Source organism: Castor canadensis, chromosome X (genome assembly GCF_047511655.1).
Source record: "Castor canadensis chromosome X, mCasCan1.hap1v2, whole genome shotgun sequence".
Classification (NCBI taxonomy): Eukaryota; Metazoa; Chordata; class Mammalia; order Rodentia; family Castoridae; genus Castor; species Castor canadensis.
Genome location: NC_133405.1, coordinates 800,665 through 827,153, shown reverse-complemented (window position 1 = coordinate 827,153; position 26,489 = coordinate 800,665). Strand labels below are relative to the sequence as shown.

Genomic DNA, 26,489 nt, shown 5'->3' with positions numbered 1-26,489 from the left:
CAGAGAGTAACATGGTGGTTGCCAAGAAATTGGGACTCTGAGGAAACAAGCTGTTGATTATAGGATAAAAACTTTGAACTGTAAGAGGAGCTAGTTCTGGGGATCTAATATACAGCATGAGTGGTGATGTATGTGCTAACTAATTTATGATCATCATTACACAGTGTATATAAATATGCAATCATCACATCATATACCTTGAACATATACAATCTTTGTCCATTAAATATTTTAAATTGTAAAAGATCTACATAAATGGAAGGATATTTGATATCACATCTTCACAAATTAATCTATAGCTATGATGCAATACTGCTCAAACCACCCACATATTTGAGTATCTGTATCTGAAATTTGACCAATTGACTAAAACTGACTCTAGAATCGGCAAGGCACTCTTCAAAAACAAGTGAGAGAATTTCCTCCACTGAATATTAAGCTAGAAATACATACTAATTAAAAGAGTGTGAGCTGGGTTCCAGTGGACAGCCTGGGCAAATAGTTCACAAGAACTCATTTCCAAAACCCAGAGCAAAATTGACTAGAGGTGTGATTCAAGCAGTAGAGTGCCTGGTTTGCAAGTGCGAAGTCCTGAGTTCAAACTCCAGTCATATCAAAGAGAGAGAGAGAGAGAGAGAGAGAGAGAGAGAGAGAGAGAGAGAGAAATTAGTGATAGAAAAAAGAGCCTAGACTCAGACCCTCACATACAGAGCACTCATTTATGACAGAAGGGTGCTGGAGAGTCATAGAGACATCACAGGGTGTGACATCTCTGGATGGCACTCCAGGTGGCCTACTATGCAGTTATGTATGAACACCAGTTCCAGTCGGAGCTCAGTGGGAAAGGCAGAACAATAAGCTATACATGTTCCCTCTGTTTTGTTGGACACATTTTCTATTCAACACTGTCACTTTGGTCTTTGTTTTATGGTCAAAATCTCTATTTTAATTAGTTTTAACTTTTGTTTGCCTTACTGTGAAGGAACACAATTTGGCTGTTTTGTGTTTGTCTTGAAATTTCAACTTATTTTAATTATTTTGTTCTTAGAGATTTTCGATCCATTTTCAAACTCTATTATTCTATTGGTTTTACTCAGTTCACTTTCTAAAATCTTCTTACCTGCTTTAATGTTTCCCTTTTTGTCACACATGAAGCAACATGCATATGGAAGTCACATCACTCTTTGCTGGAGTGATTTTATTTCCTAGTCATATGAGAGATTTGAAAAATTTGTATCCCTTACACTTTCAATAATTATTTAAAAATATTTCCTTACTAGATAAGGATTATTAGTTGTTTTACATATATATATATGTATACATCTATAGATATATAAAGAGAGAATATGAATTAATTTTTGTGTCTGTCTGAGACATACTGGCTGACATAAGAGAGAAGAGTAAAATGCTTAGGTTGGTCAGCTCGTGGCAAAAAAGATGAGGAGACCCATGAACCAAAACTGATGGGGTAGGTTACAATTATGTTTATGGGCACAGCTTGATAAAAAGCCACATAAATAGTGTATAGACAGAATCTGGAAAGAATGCAGCAGATGGAATGATGAGTGAGGCTGATAGGATTGTTAGAAAATAGAAGGAGCTATGCTCTACAATTTCAGGGCTCACTATGCATGTGAGAGTCAAGGGAGGGAATGGGGCCAAGCTGAATCAAAAGATATCACCCTCTGTGCCAAGTGTATCTCTGAGTGACTCCAAACAAACATTAGCAGCTCAGTCTCAGGTGGGGAGACTACTACATGGGCAAGAACACACATAGGCAAACCCATCACAAGGAGCCAGGGCTCCTGTTTCCTGCAGCATCCATAGCAACCTAAGTATCTCTGGTGGCCAGGTGTAAAGGAAGGGTGGAGTCACTCAAGAGCAGGGGAGTGCTGCCTTCAGGCTTTGTGCTTTCATCAAGGAACCAGCCCCACCAGGAGGACTGGACTGATTTAAGCAAGGAACATGAATGAAGTCCTCATGTGGATTCAAGGTGTGAAGAGGAGCCAGGAAGGGCAGTCCTTGTCCAGGCTTCTCTCTGTACCTGAATTATCACATCTAACACTTACCTTTCCAGGTTCTCATGTGATCTAAACCAGAGAGAGAGATTCTTCTTGGCACTAGAGTGCATTCTGGCTTCTTGCTGCTTCTGTACCCATGCCATAAGAGCTGCTCATCTTGGCGCCTTTCAGAGAGATGCCTTGGCTTAGGGGGCCGTGGAGGTGGACTGTTGGATATAATGTCTAGTTCTTTTGCCCCACAGGGCAAGGAAACTTGGTTTTTATCCACATGAATAGTGGGATTTAAGGAAGTTTCCAACAATGGTGAAGAACACAAGTGGTCCCTGGATGGACCATTGATTTCTCTATTCCAGATCAGAGCAGCCTGAGGCCTCATGGAAGGCATCTCCTGAGATCCATTCCCATGGCGTGAGGGGTGGACCAAGTTACTGGAGGGTAGTGGCTGCAGGCCTTCAACAAAAACATCATCAGATGAAGTCTGTTCCAATGAGCGGTCTGAGTTTGACCAGCTATCACATCTGGTGGGAAGACTAAAGGAAGAGAAGCATATAAATTTGACTGCTATGCAGCCATCCACCCACCAAAAAATCCATACTAGCCTCATTCCCATTCCTCCAATACCACTTTTTTGTTCTACTTATGGAACTGTGTTCCCTCTACTACCCTCAGTTACACCAATCCATTGGTATAGGGGAAGAAAAAGGTTGTTGATTTTTTTCATCCTATAAGCATCAGATGCATATGAAGATGTAAGGCTAAAAATGAAAGCCACAATGCCAAAAAATACATGACTCATTTTGTTTAGTATACTGCTTCATCTTTCATAGTGGTTGATAGTGATCTGTCACCAGATCACTGGAAGGATCTTGGCAGGAAGAGAGGTGACAGCAGACACACCCGCTTAGAAAACACTCTTGCTGAACAACTGATTTAGTCAGGCACACTGAGCACATACCAGAAACAAACTATGCAGGAGGAGACAGTGTGAGTTCTGAGAACATAGGAAAGCATGCTAGAAGGCCCAGCTCAGACAATATCAGGCATAAGCATACCTGGCATGGTGCAGTCTTCCAGTCTCACAGTTGGACAGAACCAGATAATCAGGAAGGAAGAGAAACTCTGACTCACTTCTGGTTTCTTCAGTGGCTATGGTATTAGTGTTTAGGTCACCTCTTGCCAAGGTTGAGCTGGCAGCATGGGCAGTATGAAGGGAGCTGGCAGGAGATGGCTGGAGGGAGGTGAGCATGTGAGGGAGGCTTTCCATGGAATCTGCTGGAGAAATCATTTCCCAAGTTAGTGTTTTAAGAATGGTTATAACACTCACTCAAAATTTTCAAACAGCATGCAAAAAGCCAAATAGAAGATGCAAATCACAGCTGGTGTTTGTACTGATGGAGGCGACCATTTCCCCAAGCTATAAACAATGTCTGGGAAAGAAGGCCAGTGTTCCAAGAGTGAAGTGTTGAATCAATTAAGAGTAAAAAAAGACAAGCATTCTTGGCCTGAAAAGCTGCACTTAGATAGTCTACACACAGCTTCCTTATGGCCCTCAGCAGCAGCCCTGCATAATTGTCCACTCACTGAACAAACATGCATATATATATATATATATATATGTATTTATGCATAAAAAGTTGATATGTATATACTTACAGATGCACATATGCATATATGTATGTTAGTTTGGATATGAAGTGTCCCTCAAAAGGCTCATGTGTTGGAAGGCTTGGCCCCTATCTGGTGGATTCAATCATTGAGAGATAATTAGATTATGAGAATTGCAATTACATCATGGATTGTGGATTCCAATTTGATGGCATTATTGAGAGGTGGTAGGAGGTGGGCTGGCTGGAGGGAAGTAGGTTATTGGAACTGTGTCCTTTGGGACTATTTCTTGTCATGGGTCTCTCTCTCTCTCTCTCTCTCTGTCTCCTGCCTAGTTGTTGTGAAATTAGCAGCCTCTGCAACATACTCCTGCCACCATGATGTTTTGTCTTGCCTCAGGCCCAAAGCAATGGTGCTAACTGACTGTGGATTGAAGCCTCTGAAACTATGAGCACGTATAAATCTTTCCTCCTTCTAAATTGTTTTTCTCAGGTATTTGTCCCAGCAAAACAAACTAACACAGAAAACTGGCACTAGAAATAACAATGTGTTTCAAGAAGCCTTTGGAATTGTTTTGTGGGAGGAATTTGGAAATGTTTGAAAATGCAAACTAGAGAAACCCTAGAATGTTGTAAGCAAAGCTTAATGGGTGACTCTGGTGGGTGCTGAGAAGACCAGAATGATATAGGAATGAGGACAGAAAAGATTGTGATCATGAAATATCAGATGGGAATGACTTTTGTGAATTGGACTAGAGGCTATTCATATTATTTTATGGCACAGAGATTGTCCGTGTTTTGTACATGCCCTGAGACTTTGAACGAGGCTGAGTTTAAAAGTGATAGACTAATTGAGGTGGAAGAGGAAATTTTGAAGGAGCGTTATGGCTGTGGCATGGTTACTGCCAGCTACTTTTAGACAAGCTTACCGTGAGAATTTGTAGCACAAAGCAGAGAAGAAAGATTTGAAAAACTTGCAGTTTGGTCAGAAAAACCCATATAAAGTTGAGGCTAAGGAAGGCATCATTTTTTGAAGAGATTAGCACCACTAAAAAGAAACCAAGTCCTTTGCCCCACGACAATTGGAAAGATGGGCACCTCAGGAATCAGTGAGCTCTCATCCATCACAGGGCCAACAGTGTAAAAGTATAAACTTGTTTGAAAGACTTTCCCTTAACAATGGAGTGCAACTGATATGCTCTGATCATACAAGAGAAGTCATTACTGGGTTCAACTGCCCAAGCACTCAAGAGGTCACTACAACTGTGTATCTAAAGGATCCTGAATACCACTTTAACTGGTGGTTGACAGATGGTTGTCATCCACATGGTGTTGGCTGTGTACGCTTGCAGAATCCAAGAGTTGCAGGGTCATAGAGGCTTCCACCCAGACTCCAAAGGAAAACCTGGGTAGGCCAAGCAATGTGTAGCAGGGTTAGATTCCCTGGGAGAAGCCCATGGCAGGGCAATTCATGAAACTGTGAAGGCCCAGGCCCTGGAAGGTTAGATATGTCAGAAACATGGAACATCTGCCAAGAACAGTCAGAGGCAGTGTACAGAGTCAGCCCAGGAAAAACAATACAGGGGCTGCTGCAAGAAAAGCTGTAAGGGGCAGGGCTGCCCAAGCCCTTTGGAGCTCACATCATGAAACCTTGTTCCCTAGATGTTGGACATGGACCTACAGGATTGAATGCCTGCCCTGCTGGGTTTTGGTCTTGCTTTAGTCTGATCTTTCCTTGCTATTCTTCTATTCCTCCATTTTGGAATGGGAATGTTTACTCTGTGCCATTGTATGTTGGGTGTATGTAAATTTTGTCTTGATTTTTACAGGGACCCACAGGTAAGAGATTATCTTGAGCCTCTGTAGAGACTGGGTTTTTGAGCAATGCTGAAACTGTTGAGACTTTGAGGAATTAGTGTGGTTTGAATTGTACACAGGATAGTTATACCATGTTGTGTGGAGTTATGACCTTGCTATTGTCTTTATTTGGGAATTAGATATGGTTTAAGGAGATGGATTTGCATATCAATTTGACAAGGGGTGCTTAGTTAATCATGATTGTCAACTTAACTGGATTGACACGCTTATGAGATTAGTAAAGCACACTTCTTAGTGAGTGTGTGAGGGCATTTCTAGAGATGCGTAAGTGGGGAAGACCCACCCTAAATATGGGTGGCACCATGTAATAGGCTGGGGTCCTGGATAAAACAAAAGAGGAAGTAGGAGAAAGCCTGTGAGCACAGGCTCCACCACGTGCTCTTGCTGCCATGATGTTCTGTCTCATCATAAACCTACAGTAACGGAGTAAGCCAACAATGGACTGAAACCATGAGCCCAAATAAATCTTTCCTCTTTGTTTTTCTCAGCTATTTGTCAAAGCAATGAATAGCATAGTATTATTCATATATATGTATGTATATATGTATATAAGTATGCATGTCTATTTATGTCTATATAGAACCTAGTATTACATCCACTATATGTTCAGAATTGTTCTAACTTGATGATGTAGCTGAGACAGAGACCCTGCCCTTATTGGAGTTTATAGTCTAGAAGAAGAGTGATACAAATAACACATAACTAATGAATAATGTTAAAGATTGTTATAAGTAAAGAGAAGGAAAGAAACAGTTTGTTGTGATCGCTGGAAAAATCCATGTTTCTGAAGAAGACTAATAGTCTCCCCATCACCCAAGAACATGGCCCTAAAAATGAATTTGGATCAGGAACCATGAGAAGTCCAGATCAGCCTGATTTTATTTCTCCTTTGAACCAAGTTGACAGTACAGAATTCCTGAGTCAGAATGACTCTAAACTGCCTAGGTTCAAGTCTAGACTCTACTACCTGCCAATCCTTATCTTGGGCAAGTTGCCACCTGCCTTATTCCAGTTTCCTTCTCTGTAAAGTGGAGATAATAATACTGTAGATGCCATTGAACCAGTATGGGAATATGACAAATTAATGTGCAGAAGCATTTTAACAGAGCTCCTGCCCAAGGTACACACACACAATGTGTTGACTACTGTGTGGTTGCTGGAGACATTATACAGTCATTCTCCCTTTTCACTTTTCTTGATTTCAGCTACCTACAATCAACCATGGTCTGGAAATTTGAAATGGAAAATTCCAGAAATTAACAGTTCATTAGTTTTAAGTTGCAGGTTATCCACACTGTGCTGTCTTTGTCCAGTGTATTCACACTGCATACACTACCCATCCATTAGTCACTTGATAGCCCTCCTGATTATGAAATTGACTGTCATGGTATCACAGTGATTATTTTCAAGTAACCCTTATTTTTCTTAATAATGTTCTTCTAGTGCAAAAGTAATGATGCTAGCAATTTGGATATGCAAAAGAGAAGCCATAAAGTATTTTCTTTAGTAAAAAGTTGAAAGTTTTTTGACTTAAACAAGAAAAAAATCCCATGCTGAGGTTGCAAGATTGACAGTAAGAATGAGCCTTCTATGTGTGAAACTGTGAAGGAAAAATAAATTTGTTACAGTTTTACTGTCACCCCTCAAACTGAAAAAGTTATGGTCTTGGTCATAGTGTATGGTAAGTGCTTAGTTAAGATGAAAAAGCCATTAAGCTTGTGTATGTATATTTAGGGAAATATTATATTAGTAACCATTTATACAATGGTAGTTATAATTATACAATTTTATATATAAATACCATTATACACAGGTTTTGGTACTAGCTGAGGCTTTAGGAATCCACCAGGCCATGTCTGGAATGTATCCTCTGTAGATAAAGCTACTGTATGTGAAAAGCCATAAGAAAGCCTTTCTGGTGTGGTTTTCTGAAAAGGACTCTGCCTTTACATTCTCCTGAAAACTGAGGGAATGAAAGAAGTTGTAGGGAGTTTCCTGGATTATTAAAACTTCATGCCAAGGCAGTGATTTCTGGTTTTTATCTGGTTGCCTTACTCATTCTTGTTCCTCTTGGATTATTGGGATAACATAATGTTTATATATGTTTTGGGATAACTCTTAGATGAGGAAAGAAACAAAGATGATATATAACTTGATACAGGAATATGTATCTGATTTGGGCTGAAAGCAGAGAGTAGGATGGTGAAGAGTCAGCAGCAGGACTGGAGTTGGTCAGGAAGGATTCTGCTTGGTTTGCATGATATTAGAATCTAGCCAGAATAGAATTACTGTGCACGTTACTGAAAAGTCTTGCTAATAAGCTTTGCTGGCTCATGAGAAGGAAAGGACTCTGTCCTCAGGAAGCACAGTCATGTCTGTTCTAGAGAGAGATGCAAGTCTGGCTCCACATCACCACCTAGTGTTAATGTGGACATTTCAGTATTAGGTTGTGAAAAACAGAGTACCTATTGAAATGTTGAAGCAACTGTAGACCAGATTTAGGGGTAAGGTTTTATCTACTAGAGTCAGAGACTAAAAAGAAATAAGATTAAAGATTCCATATTTGGAGGGTCAGAGTACAGTGCAATAATGTCAGGGATCAAGAACAAAATCCATGAAGGGACGTGAATTGTAGCCCTAGCTTATAATACATCTGGCATATTACATAGGAAAAGTAGTGTAGTGTGTGTGTGTGTGTGTGAGAGAGAGAGAGAGAGAGAGGAGAGAGAGAGACAGACAAAGAGACAGAGAGAGGCAGAGAGAGCAGAGAGATAGGGACAGATAGAGAAACAGAGAGAAATTGAGTCAATTGTTGCTATGGCCCAGAAGCAGCCTAAAGCAAATTTACAGCTTATTTCCCCTGCAGAGATCTGAAGCACTAAGTGTGTGCATGGATCCTGTTCTTCCATATTTGGGCTTGAATCATAGAATGAGGTGAACTATGTCAACATGTCAATTTGCATACAGTACTGTACTGCATTTAGTGAATTAGCTCTGATGTAAATTAGCCTGCCAAAATACGTTCAATGAGGCAGGTTTGGCACATTGCACCATTTTTCTGCGGTAGCTGTCCAGTGCAGGCACAACACCCTTAGCACACAGGAGGTCCAGCTATGCTCTTACCTGCACAATCCTCCAGGTGACTGAGGTTGCAGACCTGACTAATGCTGCGCACCCACACCTGCATTTCTTCCTCAGTCTTGGCCACCAGGTAGAATGTACGGGAAGTGGTCTTGACAATGAATACGAAATGGTTCTGAAATTCCTTCCGAACAAAGCCAGGGCCTGCATGCCTCCATACAGCACATTCACTGAGGTCTATCACGCGGATGGGCTTGTTGGAGTGCTTGTTCCGGTAGTACTCCAAGACATCAGGGTTGCCACTCATGCGACCCCGCCGGAGGACAAACCAGCGCTTGCGCCAGGCCTGCAGAAGGCAATTCAACATGCAGTTATTGGAGCAAGTGCTCTTGCTTCTCAGGCTCTTCCAAGAACCTTATGTCATGACGTAAGGAAAGAAGAAGCACCATCAAGTGCACCATCTTCAAGACTGTTTTATTGTACGATGAAAAGGATGGGTCACTATTGTGGAGTCTAGTAATGTGATTCAAACCCACAGTTTGGAAAAGGAAGTGGGGAACCTCTTTGAGTTCCCTGTCTTCATACATTTAGATACCACTTACTCATTCCATGCCACTAGGCCAGCCCATGTGTATAGTGCATTCTTACTTTCTGCTGCAGGGAACTGTGGCACTAGCTTCAGTTGGAAATTGAACACAGAGAGGGTAATGGGCTGACAGTGGGAACTTCCTTACACAAGAGATTCTCAATGTTATAGTTGGCAAAGAGAGATTTATAGCTCTGCGGTTTTGTCTCCTATGCAGTGGCATGTGTGACAGCCGGAAGTGTGGTTCTGCCAAGGGACCAATGGGACAGGAAGTCTTTTATATCTCTAACTTCATTATGCCTGACACTTTTACAAGCCCATCAGCTCTGACCACGAGGCCAGGAAAAAAGGAAAAGCCACCTTTTGGAGTGTTCTCATCTCCTTCCCTGCTCAGTAACATGAGATTGAGGTAGCAGAGAATCCAAAGAAATGCTGAAAAGCTAAAGTGAAGCCCAATTATCACAGAAGACCCACAAGTATGCCTCAAACTAAAAGCCCCTTTTGAGACTGTGACAAGGGGCAGAAGCAAAAGTAGGGCAGCCCCTACAGGTTTGGTTGAGGCAGGTGAACCCTAGCTTGGTTCTGCCTTTACAGGCATACAAAGCTCTTAGGAAAGATTTGGTTCTCAGGAGATGGATAAGGCAGTGTGATTGTGATTTTAGACAGGGGAAATACTAGCATGTTTGTATGCTCATGGGGATGACCTAGGGCACAGAGAAAAATGGAGGACTCAATAAACTCCTGTTGTGAAAACATGGTATTGCATGGAAGTGGAACTCTAAAGATGAGAGGAGCTCAAGTCTCACTCTGGGTTTGGAACACAGGGCATGGGAAACTTGAGCTTTTAGCATTAAGTAGGGCAAACAAAGGATGGGATAATATCATGTGTGCCCTCTGAGGAGTACCCCAAACTTTCCAAAGGCCACTTTGGTGGAGAAATGTGAAGAGGAACTTTATTGCACTTCTCAAAAAATGGTTCCAAAAGAGGAAGTCAAACTGAGCACAGAAACAAGTTTCATGTTAACTGTCCTTAATGCAAAAGGATAATGACACAGATAAGTTTGAATTTAATTCATTCAACAAGTAATACTAATATGATGGACACTGCAGAAACTGTGGAACCCAAGTTGAGCAAGTCTTGTAGGCAGCAGAGGAAGCAAGCTGATGGATAATCAGATAATTACATTCAGTGTGATAAGTGCTATGATAAGAGAAAACCAAGATGCTAAGGGAATACACAAGAGAGACATCTCTGTCAGATCAGTGATCTGGGGAGGCTCCAGGAAGAAGTGGTGGCTGAGGTGAGACTGAAGCAGGGCAGAGGGATGGGCACATATAAAGACATCAAGCTGGAAAAGGCACAACATTTTATTTAAGTCCTTCAGCAGGCTGGAAGGCAGTCATGAAGGAAGAAAGGAAAAAAAAGTCACACAGTAACTTGAATAGAATGTAATACAGTCTTGATACTAAACCAAAATTAGATCATAGCCTCTCTTAAGTTTTTAAATCTTTACCCAAGATCTATAATTATGCAAAAACAGAAATAATGTGTCATTAGAATTATTTGCTAAATAAGTCAAAAACCAGGTTTCTGAGTGGATAAATGATAAGAAAAAAAAAAGAAACAGCAACCTATGAACTGTGAAAAAAAATATTTGCAAACATATCTGATAAGGTGTTAATATCCAAAACTTATAAAGAACTTTTATAACTTGTTGATGAAAACCAAATAAACCAATTTAAAAATGGACAAAGATCTGAACAGAAATATTTACAAAGAAGACATACAAATGGCCAACAGCTATATGAAAAACTCTCAACATGACTAATAATCAGGAACATGCAAATTGAAACTACAATAAGGTATTGCTTCATACCCATTAGGATGTCTATTACCAAAAAGACAAGAGAGAACAATTACTGACAAAAGTGTGGACAAAAGAGTACCCTTGTATAGTGCTGGTGGCGATTTCAATTAGTACAGCATTAAGAAATTAAAACTAGAACTATCATATGACCCAGAAATCTACCCAAAGGAGACAAAATCCTTATAGAGATATCTTTACTACCATGTTCACTCCATCATTATTCACGATAGCTAAGATATGGAAATGACCTAAGTGTCCATCAGTGGGTGAATGGATAAAGAAAATGTATATATACACAGTGGAGTACAATTCAACCTGAAAAAAGAAAGAGATTCTGACATTTGCTACAACCTGGACGTACCTGGAGAATGTTATGCCAGGTGAGATAAGACACAAAAAGAAAAACATTGTATGATCTCACTTATATGTGGAATCTTTTTGTTAAAAAGTCTAATACACAGAGATAATAATACACTGGTTACCAAGGGTGAGGCTCAGGAGGAAATAGGGAGACATACATCCAATAATACAAAGAAGACAGGTAGGATGAAAAAGTCTAGATACCTAATGTACAGCATGACTCTACAGTAAAAAATTATTGTATAGGTATATTTTTATTAAATAAGTAAATTTTAGCTACTCTTGTCACAAAGTGACTATGTGAGATGACATGATAATATGCCTCACTAGGCATATTGTGTCATAAACCTCAAATATATACAATAAAATTTATTTTTAAAATTAAAGAAAAATAACACAACAGAGGAGTGATTTATAGATTAAATGAGACTTTAAAGATATATCAAAATTTTAAAAGTGTGTCCAGGAGATAAGTCATTTGATTGATAAAAACATAAAAAATGCGAAGAAGAGATTTCTAGACAAGTCAAGAGAATAGGTAGTTATGGGGAAAAGAGGAGGTTATTATCAAGACAAAGGAGCCTCTGGGCTGAGGATGTAGCTCAATGGTAGAAAGCTTGCCATATCTAGCACCTTTAAAAAGAAGGAGTTCTGCTTACTGGGAAAGCAGTAAGTAGAGTTTCATGGTACAGGGGACTGCACTCAGGACCTATGCTTGTTACGCAAGCACTCTACCACTTGAGCCACCTCCCACTCTGAGATGCTTATATTTTATAAGTACAGGATGGCTGGCTGAAAGTGGTGGTGCTGTACTCCTCCTTCTCCCCTTGGCCCTCTCTACTAGGCAGGTTGTGAGCAACTTGAGGAGCCAAGATGGAAAAGAGGTCTGCAATTAATGATAGAAGTGAAGATAAGCCTGTGTCAAGTGAATCTAGAAAGCAGAATCACTATGCAAATACCTACAACCATAACTCATAAATGGAGTGCAAAGAGGAGTGGTGAACTAAAACTCAGGAGACCTGCATTTGAATTTTGAGCTTCCTTTGGCTTTCTGTGTGACCTTAAGCAAGCAACTTAACTTCTGCAAACCTCAGTCCTATCATCTATAAATGGAGATAACCAACCCTGCCCTAACCCTCTTTATGGTATAATTGTGGTGAACCAATACAACACAGATGGCAAAACATTATCAATTTGAAAGTCACTTACACAATGACAATGTGATTGTTGACACCCGTGGCACATGGTACCACTTTCCCTAGAGAGCCTGTTTCTCTCCTTCTGGAGCCCACATCCCCCTCACTGTTAGATGATGAGCTCTGAGGGCTTTTCCAGCTCTGACCAGCAAAAGATCCATTTCCCATCAGCCTTTCCTGCCACAGCCACCAAGCTGACTCATTACCACCCCACCACTCTCATCTCCAACAACAAAAACCTGTCACATCCTGTAACCGTGTGGAAAAGTGTGCTTGTTTGTAGAATCTGAGTGAGGTTAAACTGAACTCCTCTTAGAAAGATATGTCTAACTTATGTGCCTGTTAGTTTTTATGGAATTATTATGGGAATAATTGAATCTCATCCTTCTGAAAGTAAACATTATACATTGTTCTCTTCTGAAAACAATCCAACTTGCTGATTTCACAGTTTATGACCACCTCCTAGTTTCTCTCTTAATTGAGAGAGACAAATCAGAGTAAACAATGATGGAAGTGCCTATAAGGCTGAGGTGGGTCCTGTGTTATGGCAAAGGACACTTCCCATAGAATAAGGACTGAAACTTGAATCTAAACTTACCTGTTACAGGCTGAACTGTATTTCCCTACCCAAATTCATATGTTGTGGTCATACCCCTTAAGTACCTCACAATATGACTTTATTAGGAAATAGGGTCTTTGCCAAATTAAAGCAAGGTCATTAAGGTAGGCCTTAATCATGTATGGCTGATGTCCTTATAAAAAGGGAAAATTGGGACACAATGCTGCATAGAAAGAACCATTGTGAAGAGACACAGGGACTGCCATCTACAAGTCAAGGAGAGAGGCCTAGAGCACATTTCCTTCACAGTCTTCAGAAGGAACCAACTCTGCTGACACCTTGGTTTCAGACTTCTAGACCTACGTAATTGTGGAGCAATAAATTTCTGTTGTTTAAACAACCTAGACTGTGGTAGTTTGTTGCAGAAGCCATAGCAAACTTTTACATTCCCTAGACCTTAGTATATATCTGAATTACCTGGAAGAGCTTCCATTTCTAGCCTTAGTGGTGTACCTGGCACTGAACTTGCCTGCTACTCACAAAACTAGAAAAGTAGTCCAAATAAATATATGAAGCAAACTGCTTTCAGGCACTGGATGGCAGTCAGTGCAGGGGTGTGATCTCTATGAGAAGGGAAGCAAAAGAGGTAAACCCTATGATCATCCTGGCTTTCAGCCTATAAGCACTTTTTTTGGACCCAGCAATCTTGCAGGATTGAGAAAATAGATATTAGAGTTTTGAGTGGCTAGAATTTGCAGAAAACGAGACTAGAGAAGATGGAACTATATAGATAAAGAGGTTCTCCCATGAGACTTCAGCTCAATAGAAACATGTACATGGGTAGAATAAAATCCCATGAGACAAATCCAAAAACAACTACTGGAGACTCACAAAATGAGTAACTATCAGAGTTCATATACAGTCAGGAGATGTTTTGATTTCTGATCTGCCAGAATGGAGAGGCGTGAAGCATTCAGTGGAGATTCTAAAAAGGCTACTTACACCTTAGAAGGATGAGTAGGACTAAAGTAGGAGTACAGGCTACTTTAGACCTGACCTAAGAAAAATTTAAAAGAAGACTTGGAACGATCAAACTGACTGCAAATTACTGAACAAACTCTAGAAGAAGAAAACAAAATCAATACTCTCAACAATATAGTATTTTTAATGTATGTCATCCAAAAATATTACCAAAAGTCATTAGAAAGAGACCTAAAAGTGACAAAGATGATGAAACAAGCAGACAACTTTAAAACAGCTATTACTATTTGGGATTTAAAGGAAAACATGTACATAATGAGAGAAGTGGAAGAAGCAGATAAGAAAAAGTGGAACTTGTGGAAGTAAAAATACAATAGCCGACATGAAAAATTTATTAGATGGGCATAACAACATCTTAGTCACTGAAGAAGTGCTCAGTAAATCTCAAGCACAAAGGGAAAAGGATAAATGAAATCACCCAGGTAGCTGTTGAAAATGCACATTCCTGGATCTCACTTTCAGAGATCCTAATTCATCAGCCTTGCTTGGGACCAAGAAATATGCACTTTTAACAAGTACCTCTTCAGATTGAGATGCATAAGGATGAGATCTAAACATACGCTCCCTTTTTGACTTCATTCGCTGTCATTTCCCTTAAGTACAATTTATTGATGGTGATTTATAAAATTATAGTTCCAACCAACTAACTGACATCTCTACTTATGTATCTCAAGCTTAACATGGCTGAAAATGGTTTCAATTTCATGTCTCACACTCACTCCTCTCCCAGCTTTCTAGTATCTCAGTAAATGGCACCATTCTTTACTCAATTTCTGAAATACAGAAACCTTGGGGTGACCTTTTCTTCCACTCTTCACATCCAAAACATTAAGAAGTTCTGTTGCCTCTACTTTAAAACATATTGCTTTTCAATCCACTTACGTCTGTGAACCACTCCTGCCCCACAAATACCCTAGTCCAAGTTGCTATTCTCTCTCATATGGGTAATTGAAACAGCCTCTCATCTTCCTATATCCACTCTCAAATTCCCTCATAAATCCATTCTCAGTAGAGAAGTCTATGACCTTTTAAAATCATAAATCAGATCTTGTTGCCCCCCTGGCTAGCTCCAAAGGTATATGATTAATACCACATCACCATACTTTAATTTCCTACATATTACCTCTTGTGTATTTTCTGTTTTGTTCACTGCTTTGTTCTCTGGGCCTAGTAGGGCTTGGCACAGAATAGCTGCTCAGCAAACACTTATTAAATGAATGAATTCCACACATGATTTCACGATGCTATAGACCTGAGTTTTAAATACTACTCTTGAGAAATATGACTGGTTTGTGGGTTTATAACATAATCTCCAGGATTTGCTCATCACGCACTTTCTGCTAGGAGCTGGGGATGCAATAGTGATCCAGATAGATAATGGTCTCTAAGCTTGAACTTTGGCTGTCAAGCAAGGCTTAGTACCAGGTTTTCTTTCTTTCTTTTCATTTTTTTTTTGGCAGTACTGGGGATTGAACTCAAGGCCTCACAGGCAAGAATTCTACCACTTTAGCCATGCCCATGGCTTACTTTTTAAATTTGTTTTTCAGGCGGGGTCTAGCGCTTTTGCCTGGGCCAGCCTCCCAAGTAGCTGGAATTACTGTGCCACCATGCCTGGCCCAGTACCAGGAAGTTCTGTAGTTCTCTATCCAGACATCACAGCATGTTGTTTTCAATCAAAGCTGGGTGTGAGAGTGACCTGCTAATAACTTTCCAGAGCACGCATAGCAGGAGTAGTTATCAATTTGTAGCATGGGCTGTCAAGGCTGGAGTTGAGCACTTTATTCCTGTACTTTACAATTTTACTTGCATAATAAAATAAACCTGGCCAGGTTCTAACGAGTTTCACTTGTTTGGCTCTAGAATTCATTTCAATAACATGGAAGTGTCCTGTCTGGGTTGTAACCATTGTTGAAAGACACTGAAATGAACTGAGAAACACCCTGAAAGTCTCTGAGGCTATAAAGAGACAACTCTGATTTAAACTGCTTTTCTGGCAAAAGCGGTTGCTGTCCCTTTGTTTCAACAGGATTGGCCCCCTGCCCCCTCTGCAGTGGTGAAATCCCTAAGCTATGAAATCATTTCCTTCACATGTGCACAGGATGGGTCAGCAACCTGCCTCCATGGCCAAGCTTTCCAACTCAGGCTGAAAAAGCAAAACTGACTATCTGCATTTGGAGCTCTAGGCTTTGATCCTTCAATGCTACTGTTATTTATTTAGGCACGTTTTTACTTAACCTGACTAAAGAATAATGTTGGCCTTGTCCCTTCCTGACCCGTGGATGTACTCCACACTGTCCTGGCCAAGGGCGTAATAGAACTCCAGGATTTTGGTGTTCATATTCTGATTATTCTGGTCTCCTTTTGAGCTACTTTTCAGTAACCTTATTGACAAACCTATAGGAGATGCCTCAGCTTAGAGTACAAGAAGAAAACAATGTTGCTCAAGAACCTACCTGAGCTGGGCACCAGTGGCTCACTTTTGTAATCCTAGCTACTCAGGAGGCAGAGATCAGGAGGATCGTGGTTCAAAGCCAGCCCAGGCAAATAGTTCATGAGACCTTATTTCCAAAATATCCAACACAAAAAAGGGCTGGTGAAGTGGCTCAAGTGGTAGCATGCCTGACTAGCAAGCATAAGGCCCTGAGTTCAAACTCCAGTATTGGAAGAAAAGAAGAAGAAGAAGGAGGAGGAGGAGAAGGAGGGGGAGCGGGAGAGGGAGAAGGAGAAGAAGAAGAAAAAGAAAAAGAAAAAACTAACCTACCCAGACCACTTGCAAAAAGTTTTCTTTCAAGTAGCATATGCTTTGGCCTGATATAGGATTTTTCACTATTACATATGAAGTTGGAGGTAGAACTAGTTTGGGAGTATTTAGAGTTACAGGCAGAATATAAGAACCACAGAAATCAATGTACAGTCAAAGAACATCAACTGATCTCCAACTCTCCCTGTAACTTTAGCCTGTGCTGACAAAAACTATGCTTTGTGATGGGAGGAATATCACCTGTCCTAGTCCCAAATATACCTCCAGTTTTTTTTTAACAGTCTTGGCACATAATACATCTTCAACGTGTTACTGTTGACCAAATGACTGAGTGAAGTGGGTTTGGCTATAAGAAAGCAATGTGAGGAATTCTTGTGATGGCATGGTTCTGTAAAATGCTTTCAGTGGTAGCTAACATGAATCTACACCAGTAACGAAATTGCACAGAGCTACTCACATGCATACATGCATACATAAGTACACATGTAATAGGTGATACATACAGTAACTCTTGGATGATATCAATGTCATTTGCTGGTTGTGAGACTGTGTAAGATACTAACACTGAGGAAACCACAGAACACTCCCACAAGCCTGCTAGATGTTTCTTTACATCTTTGCATGGACCTAATGATTTCAAAATTACAAATTTTAAAAAAGATGATACTCAATCCAAAAGAGTATTTAAAAGTAGAGGAAAAAGAAACCTATACAAGATAGGAAAAGTAAAGAGTATAAAATAAGATTACTTGATTTCAACCCCCAAACATCTACAATTGCTTTAAGTGGAAGTGGACTCAATGCTCTAGTGAAAATGTGTTTACTCAATGTGCTCTGTGGGCCACTGTTAGCATCCCAGGGATGTGTTGAGCAAAGTACCATCATGCTATATACCACACAAATGGGTTCATAACCACCAGGAGGTTTGGCGTGACAGAGGATGAAGTTAGAGAGGTGGTGGTGGCCAGATGGAACAGACAAGTTGGAAGTACAATTGATAAGACTGGTTCACCAGCTGCATGTGGCCCACGAGGGAGAGGAAGAGGTCCAGGTTGAACCACAGGCTTCTGGTTTGCAATTGGCAGATAATGTTATCATGTAACACGTTATCTAGAACTCAGAGTTCCTTTGGAACAAGGCAAATGAATTTTCAGTGTTGAGGAACATTGTTTCAAATGAATTGAAATGAAAGCGAGAAAACAGAAGTGCAATAAGAAAAAAGTACATTTCATTCAAGTTGGTTGGTGAACTTTAAAGACAGCTTAAAATTTGCCAGGCAGGTTTTCCTGGTGGCTCATGCATACTCTTCAGTTTTCTAGGAAGTATTTGGAGAAAAATGGAGTGACAAAGCAAGTTATCACCAAAGTCACGTGTTAGAGCACTTTCAGCAAAGACTGTTCTATCACATGGAACTATTGAGCTATTTCCCCAGATTTAGCTGTACATCCCAAAGTAGAATATTTCTATCCCCTCACATACATTCTTCTTTGGACTCCAGAAGACAGAGGGAAAAAGAAAAGAGGAATAGGACTTACTTTTGTCTGATTTAGTGACTTTTCATTTCTCTTTACATCCTTCCTCACCCTTGTTCCTCTGATTATGAACAAGTTCCCCCTACTGTGTTTCTCTTGTTCTTGTGTTGCTAATGACATACACTTAGTAAATGCTGGTTAGTGTTTAGGAAACCTAACTACTCAATTACTCACTGCCATTTGTAAGGCCTCCAAGAATCTTGGATGTGGTCCCAGAACATGAAATGAAAGAAAGCGTTTGGCAACAACTTGGAGGTTTTCAGTAACTTCCCAAGACTTGCTCCTTTAAGCCAAGGTCCTATTCTCTTTCCAGTGCTTGCACCTTGAATGCACTCAGGAAGTTTGGGGTATATTTATGAGCTGCAAAAGGTTAAAATCATCGAAAAATCAGAATTCTGGTTAATCTATTTTCTGCTGAGCTTTACTCTACTTCCTTGCCAAGGGGGACCAAAAAGGCCATGGGACACTAGGACTGGGCGGGGGAGGGGATTTCCAGGAGCAGGTTATATTGCGCCTCTCTATCCTGGCTCAGTGCCAGTAGCCCTGGGATTTCTGTTGACCCTTCAGCCTGATGGCCTGCAACCTTCTGCTCCCTGTCAGATAGAGTTGGGACTAGTCCCAGGCATGGAATAACTTCCTGTGATTGTGCTAGAGATGACCTGGCCCACAGGATCTACTTCCATGGCTTGTCAACAGAGGCAGAAAAGTTCTGTATCTCTGCAGCATGATGGTCCTTGGGAGAAAGAATCCTGAGGAGAAATGTTCAGTAGAGATAAAGTGAGTCAAGAGGGCTGTGTTCAAGCACAGCCACACTACATGACGTGAGCTTGATCTTCCTCATGTATTGTCAACCAAAGTGCCAGTGAATATGCGGGCTAGTTTCTTATTTTCCCTTGTGTGGCAGAATCTTCGAGGTTATTAAGAGCAACTAAACAAATTTGCAGGTGTTACAACCTGGGTCACTGATAGATATATTAGGTACTGGCATCAGGATGTAAAATGTGGGTTGGAACATGAGCTAAAACCAACTCAGGAATAAACACTTATTTTAAATTCTAGTAAAATCTGTCATAGATTAAGAGTCTAAAGTGCAATGGAAACACAAAGGGGGTAATCAATTCTGAATGAAGATTCAAAGAAGGTACAATACAGAGAAAGTGACAACAAAGCTAAGCTCACCAGTCTTAAGTGCTTCAGGTGGATTAAATCACATCATTTGATTCCCACATGGACCCCACGTGGGGTACATACTCTTGTTATACCATTGTATACATATGCAGAAACTGAGGTGCAGAGAAGTTAAACAATTTTCTTAAGGGCACAAGCTAATACTACGTGGCAGAGATGGCTTTGAACTCAGATCATCTATTTCTTAACACATTGTGTGCCATGGTGAAAAGCTGTCATCCACTGATTGGGTCAATGCTCTTAGCAGGCTAGAAGAGTGAGATCATGAATGAGGCACCCAAGAGGAACTGAGATCCCTAGGAAAAAAGGAATAAGCTGAATCAACCTGGACTGAGGGTTAAAAGTCTACACTTGAAATACCTAAGTGTTATATATTTGCCTCAGCACCTGAGGGAGAAAGGAAGAAAAGAGATGACAAGGACAGTGTGGGCCATCCTGAAAGGGGTCCCAGAACCCCATGGTCAGTGGGAAATTAGTAGTTAGCTAGGGCTGCCAAAGGATTTTTACAGGGTGGTTCATCAGCTCTAAGTATTCCTTTGGCTGGAGAAAGTTTCCAAAAGTACCTCCAAGCCTCTGGCCAACACATAACCATGAATCAATAGAAACTTCTGTGTCCAGGAGAACACAAGGCACCACTGTTTACGTAAGCTCCTGTCTCAGCATGGGCTAAGCTAAGATCCTAGAGGGCATCTGCCTGCCGATTTATCCCCAGGTACCGGAAGAGGAAGACAAGACGTGTAGCTAATCTAATCTAAAGTCTTTCCATGAGTTGGTTGGAGGGGAGTTATGCAACATCTGCTCAGAAATCTCTATTACTTTCTGCTGTTTTTCTCAAAACCTTCTTTTTAAGCTCTAACAGTCACATAGGCCAAACAAAAAAGTATCTTGTTTAAATTTGTATTTGTCTAATGTCTAAAGAGGTTGGATACTATTTCCTATGTGTCATGTCCTTTAGTAGACACTCTGTAAACTGCTGTTCATGTACTTTGCCCACTTTTCAGTTGTGATGTGGATCATATCCTAATTGGTAAGGATTACTCACAGAGTTGAACTCTCTGCTTGTCAGATAAGATGAAAAAACTTTCACACTTTATCATGTATCATATAAGTTTGAAAGAAACCAGAGTGTATACATTCATATTGTAAACCAAAAAAGCACTCAGAGTATAGGAGATACTCACTAAATACATGTTGAAGGACTGAACAAATAAATAAGTAAATGAACAAAAGTTTTATTTTTTGTTTTTGTTGGGCTTGGGATTTGAACTCAGGGCTTAACACTTACAAAGCAGGCACTCAAAAGAGGCATTCTATTGCTTAAGGCACACTTCCAGTCCATTTTGCTCTGGTTATTTTGGAGATGGGGTCTCAAGAACTAGTTGCCTGGGCTGCCCTTGCTCCACAATCCTGCTGATCTCAGCCACCCAAGTAACCAGGATTATAGGTGTGAGCCACCAGCACAAGGCAAAAGTTTTATTTTTATATAGTGGAAATCTCAATTTCTTCATTTATAGTTTTTCTTCCACCACTATCATGTTTAGAAAAATTTTCTCCATCTCAAGATCAGACTGAGATTTAACAACATTCTCTTATAAAGATTATATTATTTCATTTTCTGTACAATTTAAATATAACACATCTAGAATTAACTTCTCATATCTATATTAAGTAAGGTTGATCTACAGTTTTCTTTTCCATACTGTAATCTCCTTATCCAAGTTGGTATTAAGGTCATAGTAACGTCATACAATAAATTGAAGAAATTTCATCTTTCTCGGCTTAAATAGTTTCAAGGCAATGGGATTATCTGTTCTTTATAGTTCAAAACAACTCAAAGAGAAAAACTTTCTGAGCCAGGTATCTGTCTTGGAGGTAATATGTGACACTAATGTTCATCTCTTTTGTATTTATAATGTTCATCAAGATAGCATTTTAGGGGCTAATACTTTCACGTATAACTTTTTTGGCAAAGAGATGTTAAAATTCTCATTTGGTGTGAAAATTTGAGAGGGTTAAATTACTATTTAAACCCCAATTTAATTTGTAGTCACCCTGTTCTCATAGCCAAAGACCCCAAACCACTGATTTCTTGTCAGTACTGAAAAGCCGCAACATAACAGACTCTCTTGTTGTGAAATAGGAAGTTATGATCTGGTGGTAATGAACTGAAATAACTACAGAAAAAGGGGGACAAGAAAGTAGCATTGCTGTCATTTTGTTGCTGCTGCCATTTAGTAAGTAATAGCAAGAGCTTTATGTTGGCATGAAGCAAGGTAAAATTCTTATTTGCAGAGAAGACAAAATAAGCTAAATAACTTGGATAGAAAGTCGATAGTGAAAGACTGTTAAATATTGAGGCGATAGATATGAATAAGTGAAACAAATAATCACTATATACATCATGATAGCTGTTGTAACAGAGGGAAGTCCAGGGTCCAAGAGAGAGGATGTGTTTTGCCCACATTCTTTGCAGGTCAGTGGGGTGTTCTTATGAGGCTTTATTTGGCAGCAAGACTGTGTGTTTTCAAGGCACTGGGCACAGCCCACAAGAAAAGGAGCCCTGATTTAAATGTTGCCCACTCCAGGCCCTGGGAAGATGATGGCACTGAGCAAGTCCACCACAGTCCCTTTGCTCACAGGCTAACAGCCCAGAAATGGAGACAGACAATTAAACTGAGGGGGTGCTACACAAGGGAAGGAAACCAACTTTGATCCCTGTTTCCACTCCAACACCCGCCCTTAGCTATGGACAGCAGATCCGGAGCCACCCCAGCCAAGGCTTCCCAGCATGCCTCAGGTCCGCCCAGCCTGACTGAAGTGGGGGGAAACCCCACACACACATTTGGCGACTTTCCCCACTCCAAGACTGTAAAAATATTTTCTTTCAATCATTTACATTTAATTATTACATTAACATAATTGTGAGATGCTAAACAAATGACAAAACTATAAAGGATATTGTAAGCACTTTTGTAAATGTCACAATGTACCCCCAGTACAACAATAATATGATAATGAAATTAAAAACAAAACTATAAAGGAACTTGCTTACAAAAAATACAAAATAAGAGACCCCATGAGCAAAGTTGAGATGGTCATTATGTAGTGAGTTGTATAGCTAGTAAATAAAACTCATAAAGAACTTCTATGAAACACTGGTAAATATAAATGACCTACTAGAAAAAAGGGCAAAAGATATTATGGCATAAATAAGCAAAACACACACACACACACACACACCCCTACCCTAGTCTACTCTTATACCTTGGAAACATCAGTGCTTTCATTCATAATGATCCCTTGAGTTCCATTTTTCATACTCCATTTACAAGTATGACAGAAATGAAGAGTAAAACTGGTAATTCTCAAATAAAGGCAAATTCTCAAAAAAAATTCTGCACAGACTGTTCATAATATATCTTTCCAGAATGCTGCTGGCTCTACCTTCAGAATATACCCCCTCTCTGGTGGGAACCATCACCTTCCGTCACCTATATCACTTCAGTAGCCCCTGACCTGGTCTCCCACTACTCTTAAAATATTATCTATTTCTTTTCCAAATTAAGGGGTAAGATATGCAAATTCCCAGGCACTTTCGGCTCTCTCGAGTACAAACAAAAAAGGTCTCTAGCACCCTGAAATGGGAACTGCAGGTGACAGCTGTTGGAAGTGAAAGCACAGCTCAGGTCGGGGAAGAGGAGCACATCTCCAATATCTTTGTGTAGTACAAGTAGTAAAATATGAATTGTTCACCTTTATCAACTACTTATAATGCCTTTCAGAGAGTTTTCCCCAAAGCACTTGGTTTGCAGAGAAACCAGGTCCCTGCCTCATCTCTATACTCATGCTCTAAGTTCTGAACACATGGGTGCTTTGATTCTGAGAAAAAACTGTGGAGAGGCTTTTCAAAAGATTTTCCCATTATCCTTAGTCTCACAAATACCTAAGAGCAGAGCTCACTCATGATTGAGGCCCTGAAGGTGCAGCTGTCACTTTGGAAATTGTGTCTTTTTTATTTCTGCTCATGACTTGGCTGAATTTCTTTCCCTATCAGTCCTAGGTCTGGTCACCCATGTCACTGGCTTTCTAGTTACTATGAATAAAATGCCCCCCTCCCCTTTGCTTTTGCTGTCTTTGACTTTGAACTACCATCTCACCTCTCTTTATCACTGCCACATTTCTCACTATCCTCACCACTAAGTTCTTCCTAAACTGCTAATATTGGTAATCAGCTTCACCAGACAGGGTAGGGAATCCCCATTTTGGACAGTCAGAGCTTTGCAAAGAAAGGTGGCTTTCTCCCATTTGGTCTTTTTGTTCCAGTGATAAAATTCTGTCATAGATCCTTTTCCTTCTTACTCATCATACTTTCCTTGGATCATCTCCACTCCCGTGATTTCAACTAACTGTACCCAAGTGACATTTTGGGTCTGGGTCATTCCCTTGTGTTCCAGAAAAATTTGCCCAAGTCATTGTTGCCTGTTCCACAGTTACTTCAAACTCAGTATGCTCTGACAGTGTACCCTCACTGGTTTGCCCCCAAACTAGGTCTTTTCTCACAGTGCCAATGTGACATAGTCAGTGTCCAAAAAGATCTTGACAGACTGATGAAAAGAGCAATATAAAAAAAATAGAGCATGAAATTTAACAGTAATAATGTAAGGTATTGTTCCCTTTCTTAAATAATGCACCAGTAGCCAAGAGCAGACTGGAGAATAGATAGGTTAGCAAAAGCACAGAGGAAAACTAAGTTCACTTGACAGGAAGCTCATTGTGAGTCAACGATATGGCGTAGCTGCCAGAACAAAGCTAATGGAATCTGCAGCTGCCTTCTCAGAAGCACAGAATCCAGATGAGGAGTGATTGTCCTGCTCTGCCTATCCCTGAACAGTCTACATCTGAGGGAGTTTACTCAGCACTGGTACCAGTTCAGAGGAGACAGGCAGGACAGTGAGGTAAGTCAAAGCCCTGTTCTATCTTAAGAAATAAACTGTGGATATTTAGAGCGGATGGTTGCAGGGCTTTCAAATTGAAAAAGAATTAAATATGTCCTGTATATTCTAAACAGGAAACATTAGGATCAATTTCTCACAATCAGAACCATACATTTGGGAAGTACCATTACATAACTATTTTCTCATCACTGGAAGTATTCATGTAACAAATACCTGGTCAAAAGAGTGCCTAGTTTTAAGGTTGCTGTAATTCATCTAGGGCTAATCTCACTTCTCAATGTCCCTACTCCTGCTAAATTCAAAAATCTTGATCTCTGCCTCTCTCACATACCTTATAATTGAGTAATCAACAAGTCCCATTGATCATTTCTCTAAGCCATTCTTATATTTTCCTTTTTGCTGCATTATTAATACCCTGGACTAAGGCATCTTGCCCATGAAAAAAAGAGTAGAAAAAAAGGACACCTTCCAATATCATCTCAATCAACCTGACTTCCAGATGCTAAGTGGCCATCTGTGTAGCAACATTGTCCTTTGTTTTGGCCATCCAAAACCCACACCTTTTTCTGTATTTGGAGAGTTCCTTGCCTTCTGAGTTTCTGGAAGAAAACAGACAAACTCTAATTATAGAAACAAAAAAAATGATGGATACTTTCTTTTCCAGTTTCCCCTTCAGCGAGGGTACAGACTGTGATACTCTTTCCTGACAGTTTAAATTCAAGCTTGCTTTTGCAGATCCCACAGCAGTTTTTAGCTGCCAAATGAAATAATCAAGTACTTATCTGAAATGGTGTGCCAAATGAAGATAAGGGCTTCTTTAGAGAGGAGTGGGATCCCAGTCACTATCTCAAGATAATAATTAGACTATGAGGCACCTGGAACTCTAAGTCAACCATTTATTTACAAAGAAAAAGGATTACAAGCTCAAAGATCTAAGTTCTTGGCTCAAAGCAAGGTCAAAAGACTGGACTTGCACAATGAAATGTCACTTGTACTGTTAATGTATGCTGATAAAAATAAACAAATTATATATAAACAACAAAAACTGGACTTTCTATGACAGTTCTAAAAGAATCATATATCTAACAGCCACAGACTGACATAGCCCAAAACCAAACCTCAGAGTTCAATACTGCACCACTTTATATGTGAAACTGAGAGCATGCTTAAGAAAGCCTGAGGGCCCAAGACTGGAATGGGGACATTCAGGGGTATTTGGATGATTCTGAGTACCCTAATCTCCCAACCCCTAAAACTCCTGGACTACCAAGGAGTCAGACTTCTTAGGATTGAAGGTTTAGGTCACCTCACTTGGTAAATAACCCTGACCAGCTGAGGTATTTATTGGCTGAGCAAAGGGGGAACATGAATCAAGGACTGGAATAGCCATCTATTTGTTCCTTTTTCTTTCCACTACTGCTTAATATAACTAGGATGTGTTGGGGATAGTGAAATTTACAATTTAATTCATAGACTTAGAGACAGTATCATCACTCAGTCCCACTCCCTTTGGCACAAGAGGGAAGCAACAAGTAGGCAGTAGTGGCAGTAGATTTCTCACCAGCACTAGTTCTGACTTGTGGTTTTGGGTGTTTTTTCCTGGCTGTATAACCTCAAAGCTGGTTCTCCAGCCCTCTCAACATTTCTGTGAGCTACTCAATATCATTTTGATAAGCACTTTTTCTGGTTAAGCCAGTCAGGGTCAGCTTGCTTGCAAATTGAAACCCTGAACAGTACTGACTGTCAGGTCAGTGCAAAGCTCCTCATCTCTAAAACACGTTGAAGTAGAGGGAAGGAAATATAAGAGGGAAAGTTAAGGAGCTTAAACATTAAAGAGTATAAGTAGTTAATAAATGAAA

The 26,489-nt window shown here is 40.2% G+C and overlaps 1 protein-coding gene across 3 annotated transcripts in view; it reads right to left on the bottom strand.

Annotated features, from left to right (window-relative positions):
* The window catches only part of Gab3 (GRB2 associated binding protein 3), a 65,726-nt gene that overhangs the window by 25,603 nt on the left and 13,634 nt on the right, over positions 1-26,489 (bottom strand). For 2 of the 3 annotated variants that reach the window (XM_074062621.1, XM_074062620.1), the window contains exons 2-4: positions 8,627-8,930; positions 3,074-3,290; positions 2,070-2,551 (exon numbers count right to left, since the gene is read on the bottom strand). In XM_074062621.1, coding sequence (XP_073918722.1) covers positions 2,070-2,551; positions 3,074-3,290; positions 8,627-8,930 — 1,003 coding nt within the window. Of the gene's footprint in view, positions 1-2,069; positions 2,552-3,073; positions 3,294-8,626; positions 8,931-26,489 lie in introns of all 3 variants that reach the window. The other variant, XM_020167775.2, reaches the window with a different exon arrangement.